Genomic DNA, 9977 nt, shown 5'->3' with positions numbered 1-9977 from the left:
CGACGAGTGTGGGCGTGAGGGGGGGAACTGGTGGAGGCATTGTGGATGGCCCAGCTGTAGATGCAGGCTCACAGCTCTGACTAGTGATGGTGAACTCAATGTCTCGACGCTCAAAGAGCACATCCTCAGTGAATGCAGAAGGAACCCCAGCTCGAAGGCACAACCTTGTGATGAGCGATGGAAATAACAACTTGCCCTTTTTCTTCTTGGCACAGCTAACAATCTACCTTGTGATCAACTTGCCTACATTGTTACTCAAACAAGCCAGCATACAGTATAACAGAAGGACCCTCTCCTTGGACACTGTAGTGTCATGTGTGGTAGGTAGCAAACGACATTTGAGGAAATGCAACCACACTCTAGCTTCAGGCAAAACAGAGGTGTGCAATAAAGTGCGCACAACACCAGAAGAAACACACCACTGAATGTCGGGAGATGCGAAAAGCTATAGTGCCTTGTCAAAATTGTCTGGTGTAGGGGCCACTACCATATTGTTATAAACAACACACTCAAAACTGTCCAACCCAAATAATGAGTTAATAGCCTCAGCAAAAAATGAAACAACCTTGCCGCGAACAATTACTTAAGAATTCGCAGAGGCTGCCATGTTACCGTAAAACTCACGCACCAATGGAATAATAGCATGCTCTGGTTTTTGACAGAATTTTTACCAACTGTGTTGCTCAATAACATGATTGATGAAAGCTGGAACCTCAATAGTGGTAGGAAAAAATCCTTTTCCGAGGAGCAATTTCTTGGTCTTAATGGACTCATATTTTTCCTTGGCATGAGTAACAACAAATTTCTTAGCAGGACCTAAAGGGACAAGCTTTTTCTTTGTGTTTGGGGTTGGTACAGCAGTAGGTTTAGGCTTGGGCACAACTTTGGTGGCAGTAGAGGTCTTTTGTATCTTGCGTGGAGGGGCGACTGATGCGGGTTTGGCTGGCCGTTTGTTTTTGGAGGTGGTGGGTGTTTTCTTAGTTACTGGTTTAGTGATGGTGGGGGTAGTGTCATTGACAGGGACTGTGGAAGGCAAAAGTAGTGGGGCAGTGTTTGGGATAGTGGGAATCTGCTTGGCTGGTTGTGGGACAGAGCTTGGTGTGGACTTCTTTTTGGCTGGTGGTGGAAGAGAGGTTGGTTTAGATTTCTGTTTGTTTGGTGGTGGGATAGTTGATGGTGGGTTAGATTTGGGGACAATGGTGCTCTTTTTGGTTGGTGGTGGGGTAGATGGTGGTTTGGATTTCCTTCTCTGAGCTCATTTTTTGGCCGCCATATTAGTCAAAACGGAACTAAATAAATCACAAATCAGTAGCACAACAACTGAACCAGGCACCCACCAAATATAATGCTACTCAATGAACACCTGAACAAAATTGCTCACAACAACATATCACCCCCCAATGGCCAACAGAACAACATATTACCAGAACAGTACAACAACCCTGAACAATGCTACCAATAAATTCTCTAATGGATGCCCCTAAGATCAAATATGCACTGGCAAAGAGCCCAAAAATATTCACAGCAACACAAGTGCAAAGTAACAATGCAAAATAAGAAAAGTAGTTACCTAGGAGCAATCTTAGAGTCTGTGTTGTTGGACGAAGCTGAGCAATGGGGAGAGTGAACCGTGCTTAGGCACGGTTGGTGTATGCTCGGCTCAGGCTTAGAAGCGCCTGGGCATCGTGTGGGTGTAGACGGAGCAACTTGTGGATGGGTCTAGGTGACTGGAGAACCTGCGCCTCTACGTGGCTCACGAAGGGAGCGACGATGTCTAGTTTAGTTTAGACGATGCTCAACGCTGGCTCGAGGTTGAGCTTGGAAGAGGATGGTGCAAGCGAAGATGCGTCTAGGCTCAGGGTTGCTTCCGACCAAATTTGGCAGATGGGCTCTCGGATGACAGGGGTGAGGGCTTGGTGAGGCAGGGCGGAGGCGCGCCTGGGTTCCTTGGACGCGCGACGCTTGGAGTGCACGAGTGGGCTGAATGGCACAGGTGGGCTTGTTGTTCAATGAGGCGTGCAAACAGAGCCGAGTCTGGTTCCATGGTTCTGGATCGCGCCTAGCCAAATGTCGCATCTAGGCTCTCGGCTTGGCAGGTGGAACGACGCCTAGGTCTGATGGTTCTTCACGTGTGATGCCTGGTAAGGCTCGTGGATTTGCTTAGGTGGGGAGTGGTGGTGCTCGGAGTTGAAGGAAGAGAGGATGGTGCGATGGACGGAAATGGGTAAGATTGTTTAGGGTATTATATATACATATATTATAGATATATATTTCATATATTTATATTATATTTCTGTATATATACTTCTTTTTTTGAATATATATAAATATATTTTTTATTTATTTTATATATATATCTGTATATGTATATATATATTTTTCTGAATGAACCTATGACCCATGATTTTTGCCTACCCAGATTTCCACCATTTTACCTAAGTTTTGCTTCAGCAACGAAAATTTGACGTAACTCCTTCGTTTTTTCGGAAATTTTTGCTCTCGGTTTGTTGAAGCAAAAATTTCGTAAAACCATCAAACCCCAAAATTACTTCCAAAACACCATTTTCTTGCTTTCTTAACACCTGAAACATAAAAACACACATAAAACCGCTCCAAAAACATCGCAAAAAGTAAAAATAAAAATAAAAATAATTAAAAACACTCATATATATATTTTTTCTTTTCTTTTCTTTCTTTCTCTTCTTTTTTGTTTTGTTATTGTTTTTTTTTTGTATATACACTATTATTTTACACTTTCTCCTTTTTGGGCTGCCTTAAATTTAGTGCTTGAATCACTTGACAACCCAAAACAATAACGACTTTAAGGATCCGCCAAAGTGATGGAGGCCTTCTCACGGTCAACCTCACCTCCCCAATAATGTTTCAAACGTTGCCCATTCACTTTAAATTCCCTTCCAGATTGATCGCCCCGAACTTCAACTGCTCCAAAGGGGTAAACTTTCACCACGGTAAATGGGTCTGACCAGCGGGACTTCAATTTGCAAGGAAACAACTTTAAGTGCGAGTTGAAGAGTAACACTTTTTGCCCCTTCTCAAAGACTCAAGCTTGAATTTTCTGGTCATGCCACCTCTTAGTTTTTTCCTTGTACAGCTTAGCATTTTCATAGGAGAAAAATCTCATCTCTTCCAGCTCATTTAATTGTAACTTACGAGCTTCTCCAGCAACTTGGAGATCCATATTCAACTTCTTAGTGGCCCAATATGCCTTGTGCTCCAACTCAACGAGCAAATGACAAGCTTTCCCAAAAACCAAACGATACGGTGACATTCCCAAAGGGGTTTTGAAAGTTGTTCTATAAGCTCAAAGAGCATCATCCAATCGCTGAGACCAATCCTTTCGACTAGGATTCACCACTTTCTCTAGGATTCCTTTGATTTCTCTATTGGATGTCTTCGCTTGACCATTTGTTTGAGGGTGGTAGGCTGTGGAAATCTTGTGTTTCACACTATATTTGGCTAACAAAGCTGCCAAAATCTTGTTCACAAAGTGGTTGCCTTCATCACTTATAAGCGCCCTTGGAGTGCCAAAATGGGTGAACACACTTATGTAGGAATCATGACCACCTTGGAGTCATTAATTTGACTTGACACTGCTTCAACCCACTTAGAGACATAGTCAACTGCCACCAAAATATACAAATTTCTGAATGACGGAGGAAATGTCCCCATGAAGTCGATTCCCCAAACATCGAACAATTCCATTTCAAGGATGCTATTCAAAGGCATTTCACTCCTTGCTGAAATATTTCCAAGACGTTGGCAGCGATCACATCTTTTACCAAAGTCACGAGCATCCTTGAAGATAGATGGCCAAAAGTACCCCAATTGAAAAGCCTTAGTGGATGTCCTTTTCCCATCGAAATCTCCACCATAAGGAGCTGAATGACAATACTCTAGTATGCTTGAAACTTCACAATACTCTAGTATGCTTGAAACTTCATCCTCAGGCACACAATGCCTCATGATTCGATATGGACATTGCTTGTACAAATAGGGCTCATCCCAATAATAAAATCTCACGTCATAAAAGAATTTCTTGAGCTACTGCTTATTTAAGTCAGGTGGTTGTAAACCACTCACCAAATAGTTGACAAAATCAGAGTACCATGGTGTAGTGACTTGGTTCACAACCAACAATTGCTCATCGGGGAATGTCTGCTTTTCACTTCTAGCTTCAAGTCTAGATAAATGGTCAGCCACTTGGTTCTCCGTTCCTTTTCTTTCCCGAATTTCCAAGTCAAATTCTTGAAGAAGCAACACCCATCGAATAAGTCTTGGCTTAGTATCCTTCTTTCCTATTAGATACTTGATCGCTGAATGATCAGTGTAAACCACCACTATAGTCCCCACAAGATAAGCTCTAAACTTGTCAAAAGCAAACACCATCGCCAAAAGTTCTTTCTTGGTGGTGGTGTAGTTCAATTGAGCATCGGCTAATGTCTTGCTTGCATAATAAATGGAATGAAAGACCTTATCTTTTCGCTGCCCAAGTACGGCATCCACAACAAAGTCACTAGCATCGCACATCAAATCAAAGGGAAGAGACCAATACAGAGCTACAATGACGGGTGCGATGATAAGAGCTTTCTTCAAAGTCACAAATGCTTCTTGACACTCCTTGGTGAACTCAAATGCTCTATTTTTTTCAAGTAAGGAACAAAGGGGCTTGGAGATCTTTGAAAAATATTTTATAAACCTCCTATAGAAGCCCGTGTGCCCCAAAAAGCTTCTAATCCCCTTGAGTGTAGTAGGTGGTGGTAATTTTTCAATGACTTCAAGCTTTGCTCTATCCACTTCTATTCCCTTGTTAGAAATCATATGGCCCAACACAATGCCTTCTTGCACCATGAAATGGCATTTTTCCCAATTGAGTACCAAGTTTGTTTCTTCACAGCTCGCCAAGACTTGCTCAAAGTTAGCCAAACAAGTGTCGAAGGACTCTCTAAATACTGAAATTTTTTCCATGAAGACTTCAAGAGAATTTTCCACCATATCTGAAAATATCGCCATCATACAATGTGGGAAGGTAGCAGGAGCATTGCACAACCCAAACGACATCCTTCTAAAGGAAAAGGTGCCATAAGGACAAGTGAAGGTAGTCTTCTCTTGGTCTTTCGGCCCAATGGAAATCTGATTATAGCCTGATTACCCATCAAGAAAACAATAGAACTCCTTTCCCGCCAACCGATCAAGCATTTGATCAATGAATGGCAGCGGGAAATGGTTTTTCCGAGTAGCCTTACTCAGCTTTTGGTAGTCCATACAAACACGCCACCCCATCACTTGTCTTGTGAGAATCAACTCATGATTTTCATTAGCCACCACCGTGACTCCACCTTTCTTAGGAACACACTAATTCGGGCTGATCCAAGAACTGTCTGAAATTGGGTAAACAATTCCATAATCAAGCCAATTAATTATATCTTTTTTAACCACTTCCTTCATGATAGGATTAAGCCTTCACTGCTGCTCAACAAAATTATTACAGCAATCCTCCAACAAAATTTTATGCATACAAAATGAGGGACTTATACCCTTAATATCTGCCATGGTCCAACCAATGGCCCTTGTATATTTCTTCAAAACAGCCAGCAACAAATGCACTTTTTCAGCTCCTAACATGGCTGAAATAATCACAGGCAAAGTCTCGTTATCTCTCAAATAAGCATACATCAAGTGATTAGGCAAAGGCTTCAACTCTAACTTTGGTGGCTCTTGAATAGAGGGCTTAGGAGGCTTAAAATTTCCTTCCAACAAGTCCAAGGACTCAAAAGGCCTCCTAAATTTAGTAAAGGGCTGCTTTGAGTCCACCCATGTAACTTGGCATTTTTCCTCTTCACTTAAGTTTTCAAGCTCTTCAAGTGACCTCACCCCCACTCCATCTTTAAAAGCTTCCTTGTGGAATTTTTCAGCGACAATTGATTCAATTACACTCAGCCGAGAGCATTCCTCAATCTCCTCTGGAAATTTCATAACGTTGAACACATTGAAAGTCACATGTTGGTCATTCATCCTCATAGTAAGCTCCCCTTTTTGTATGTCAATCAAAGTCCTCCCGGTAGCTAGAAATGGCCTACCCAAGATAATAGGAACATCTCTATCCGCTTCATAATCAAGAATGATGAAATTAGTCGGAAAAATGAATTTATCAACTTGCACAAGTACATCCTCGATCTTGCCTTCCAGATGTGCCATAGATTGATTCACTAATTGCAAAGTGACTGTGGTTGGTCTTGCTTCTCCAATCCCAACCTTCTTGAAAATTGACATGGGCATCAAACTGATACTAGCCCCCAAGTCACAAAGTGCTCTACCACCAATAGACCAAGGAATTGTGAAGCTGCTCGGATCTTTTAATTTAGGAGGAATTTTATTCTTCAATATAGCACTACAACCTTCAGTCAAAGCCACCGTTTCAAATTCTCCAAGCCTCCTCTTCTTAGTTAAAATGTCCTTAAAAAATTTCACATAGTTGGACATTTGCTCCAAAGCTTCCACCAACGGTATATTGATGTGAAGCTATTTCAAAACATCTAAAAATCTTCGGAATTGACCATCTTGTTGCTGCTTTTGAAAGCATTGAGGAAATGGTGGAGGTGGCTTGCTCATAGACTTCTCTGTTGCATTTTGATGAGGATTTGCTGCAACAATTGCTTCAGGATCAACATTTGACATTTTCAAACTCACAACTCTGTCTTCCTTTTCCACACTACTTTGGATTGAAGTGGGCTCACTGTTTCTCTTACAATTATCCTCAGTCAATTCCAAATTTTTACCACTCCTCTAGGTAACCACCTTGCAATGCTCCTTACCATCTCTCCTTGGATTTTTGGTATCACTAGGCAAGGTGCCTTATGGTCTATTCCTTAGCTCATTCGCTAGCTGCCCCATTTGAATCTCTAAGTTCCTCAAAGATGCTACTTGGCTCTGAATCACAACATCATTCTTGGCCATATATTCTGTCATTAAACTCTCCAAAGAGCTTGATTGAGACACTTGAGGAGGAGGTGGTTGAGCTCTTGGTTGTTGTTGAGAAAACCCCGGTGGATATGTAGGCTTGTTTTGCATTGGTGCTCCGCTTGAACTAGCTCCTTGACCCCCCATGAGAAGTTTGGATGCTACCTCCAACTCGGATTATAAGAGTTTGAATATGGGTTATTACGATTAGCATTTTGATTTCCCACATAACAAACCGAGGCGAGATTCGAAGGACAACTCTCAAATATGTCCCCATCTCCACAATAAACACAAGACACATCATCAACTTGTCCCATAGCAGCTGGTTGTACCATTCCCCCCAAACTCATGTTCTTGAGAAGGTTAGTCATTGAAGAAACTTGAGCGGTCAAAGCTGTCAATGCATCCATTTCAAGTATACCAGTCACTTTTCGACTTGTTGAGGCTTTAGCATTGGACCATTGATAATTGTTGCTACCTATTCTCTCCAAAATCTCATAGGCTTCATTGTAGGACTTAGAGAGAATAGCCCCATTCGCTGAGGCATCCAACACCATGCGAGTGGAAGAATTGAGCCCATTATAGAATGTTTCCATTTGTATACAATGTTGAATCCCATGGTGTGGGCATTTCCTCAATAACTCCTTGAATCTCTTCCAAGCTTCACAAAAGGATTCATCCTCCAGATGCTAAAATGACATGATTTCATTGCGAAACTTGGCATTTTTGGTAGGAGGAAAGTACTTCATCAAGAATTTTTCAGCCAACTCATTTCAGGTAGTCACCGAGTTGGGAGGAAGGGTGTTGAGCCAAGATCTAGCTTGATACCTCAAGAGAAAGGGAACAATTTCAACCTTAGGGCCTCGTCACTTACTCCTTGTAGCTAAAAGGAATCGCTCACCTCCAAAAAGGAACGAAGATGAAGATGAGGATCCTCAGTAGGCAGCCCACTAAATTGACCCACTGTTTGCAACATTTGGAACATCACAGGCTTTAACTCGAATTGGGGTGCTTGAATTTCAGGCCTAACAATACTCGGATTGAGCTCATTGAACTTGGGGGCAGCATACTCCCTTATGGATCTCTCTCTATCATCGGCCATAGCAATCGCGTTAGCGATATTATTAGCACCCTCAACTCCTTCACCCTTAGCCATATTAAGGCGATTTTGAGCCCGTTATTCCCTTAGTCTTCATCTAACTGTTCATTCAATCTTAGCGTCAATAGGAGCTAGTTCAATGTCTTCTTGCTCGTTTATACAATATTTCACCTAAGAAAACACAAGAGCAAGCAAACAAGGTTAGAACAACAAAGAAAATAAAATTAAATTGCAAGTAATTGATATTACACAAATTTCTAATTCCAATCCCCGGCAACAGCGCCAAAAACTTCCTATGAAAATTCTTAATCGATTTTAAATACGCAAGTGCACATAATAACACAAGTAATACAATGATAAGTAGATTGTCTCCACAGGGATTGCAAAATAGAAAAATAAGCAAAACAATTACTAAAATCTTAAAAGTACTAAAAATCAAATGGGTTGTTTTAAGGGCTAAACAAAATATTAAAAGAGATGCAAATACTGAAATTAAAACTGAACCAAACAAGACAGTTGAAAGAAAATATATGGATTGCAAAATGGACTTGAATTAATGATTCTCCCTATGTTAGTTATCCTGAACAGATTGCGGCAGCAATATTTTATCAAAACTCTCAAGTTAATAAGAATTCAATAAACATTCATAAACTTTCCCAAATTTTATGACATTAATTCTTTTACCTAATTAAACATATTCCCATCCTAAATCAGATTTAAGAATGCAAATTCAAGGATTAATTCTCAAAAGTTACACAAGGAAAATAACACATCCCTATGTTACTTACTAACATAATCTAACCTAGATTATGAGTTGTGTCATCCAAGTTCTTCCCATTACATTTAACCTTTCAAGCATTAAACATAATTAAATATCTAGCTATTGCTAGCCAAACAATAACAAGAAATTAATATAAGCACACTTGAATGAACAAGAGAGATTTTACTAAAATAAAGTACAAGAAATTACTACACTATAACATAGGGTTCATCAATAGTTCAAGCCACATAAAAATTAGTTCATGGCTGAGTTAATAAACATTAATCCACAATCAATACAGCCCATAATATTTAGATCATAAATAACCTTAGTAAATATAAAAATAAAGTTTAGAAATAAAGGAAAGAACAAATCCAAATGATGCTTGAGCTTCTCTTTTTCGTCCTCCTTCTTTCATGCTGATTTTTGGGTTTTCTTCCTTCTTTCTTGCTGGTTTTTCATTCCAAAAATGGTTGTGTTCTCCACAATGCAGTTGGCCCTTTCTAAGTGTATTCTAGGTTTCCCAATTTGGCCCTCAAAGTACAATATTGCCCCTCCTCTTTGTAAAAACGTGGGTCTCCTTTTTTCTTTTGACATTTACTCCAAATTTTTTACTCGTGTTTTTTGTACTTGCCACCTCAGCCACTATTCCAGCTCACCCATTGACTTTCCATGTGTTCCTAGGTGTCCAAAAGCTGCCTGATCAAAATGCTTATGCAAAATCTGCTTTGATGCTGCAAACCTGCTAATTCAGCCATCAAAAATTAAATTTAGATAGTTTCACATGTTAGTTCATTCTTTGTACACATATCTATCCATGAAACTATTATCTTCAACTCGTTAGCTATTAAAAACTACAAAAATAACCAAACTTATCTAAGATCATAAAAACACCAAAGTTAGCTACAAAAGCTAAAAATAAACTAACATCACCCACGGTTTTTCCACAATTATAAGCTAAAAAGCACATGAAATAACTCTTTATTCAAGAGTTATCACACCCCCAAACTTATGACATTACTCATCCTCGAGTGATGACTCTAAAAACAAAATATGAATAACAAAAAGACACAAAGGGCACAAACTAAACAATAGAAGATAAGGAAACAACAAAAACAAAACACAACAACAGTTGATAAA

The 9977-nt window shown here is 40.1% G+C and overlaps 1 protein-coding gene and 1 non-coding gene across 2 annotated transcripts; one reads left to right on the top strand and one right to left on the bottom strand.

Moving 5' to 3' along the window:
* Positions 1-5481: 5481 nt before the first annotated feature.
* On the bottom strand, positions 5482-6501 carry LOC133799836 (uncharacterized). The gene has a single exon (XM_062237824.1). It carries the CDS (start codon positions 6499-6501, stop codon positions 5482-5484), a length of 1020 nt encoding a protein of 339 aa, XP_062093808.1.
* Positions 6502-7590: 1089 nt separating this feature from the next.
* Positions 7591-7697, top strand: LOC133802852 (small nucleolar RNA R71). Its single transcript, XR_009877598.1, has one exon. It is a non-coding gene; the product is annotated as a small nucleolar RNA R71 (small nucleolar RNA).
* The last annotated feature ends 2280 nt before the right edge of the window (positions 7698-9977 follow it).

The sequence above is a fragment of the Humulus lupulus genome, chromosome 9 (genome assembly GCF_963169125.1).
Source record: "Humulus lupulus chromosome 9, drHumLupu1.1, whole genome shotgun sequence".
Classification (NCBI taxonomy): domain Eukaryota; kingdom Viridiplantae; phylum Streptophyta; class Magnoliopsida; order Rosales; family Cannabaceae; genus Humulus; species Humulus lupulus.
The sequence above is the reverse complement of the archived record's forward strand: the minus strand, read 5'-3'. Positions and strand labels throughout refer to the sequence as shown.

Coding starts and splice junctions, on each gene's coding strand:
- LOC133799836 (XM_062237824.1), bottom strand. CDS start 6,501: ATGTCCAACTATGTGAAATTTTTTAAGGACATTTTAACTAAGAAGAGG.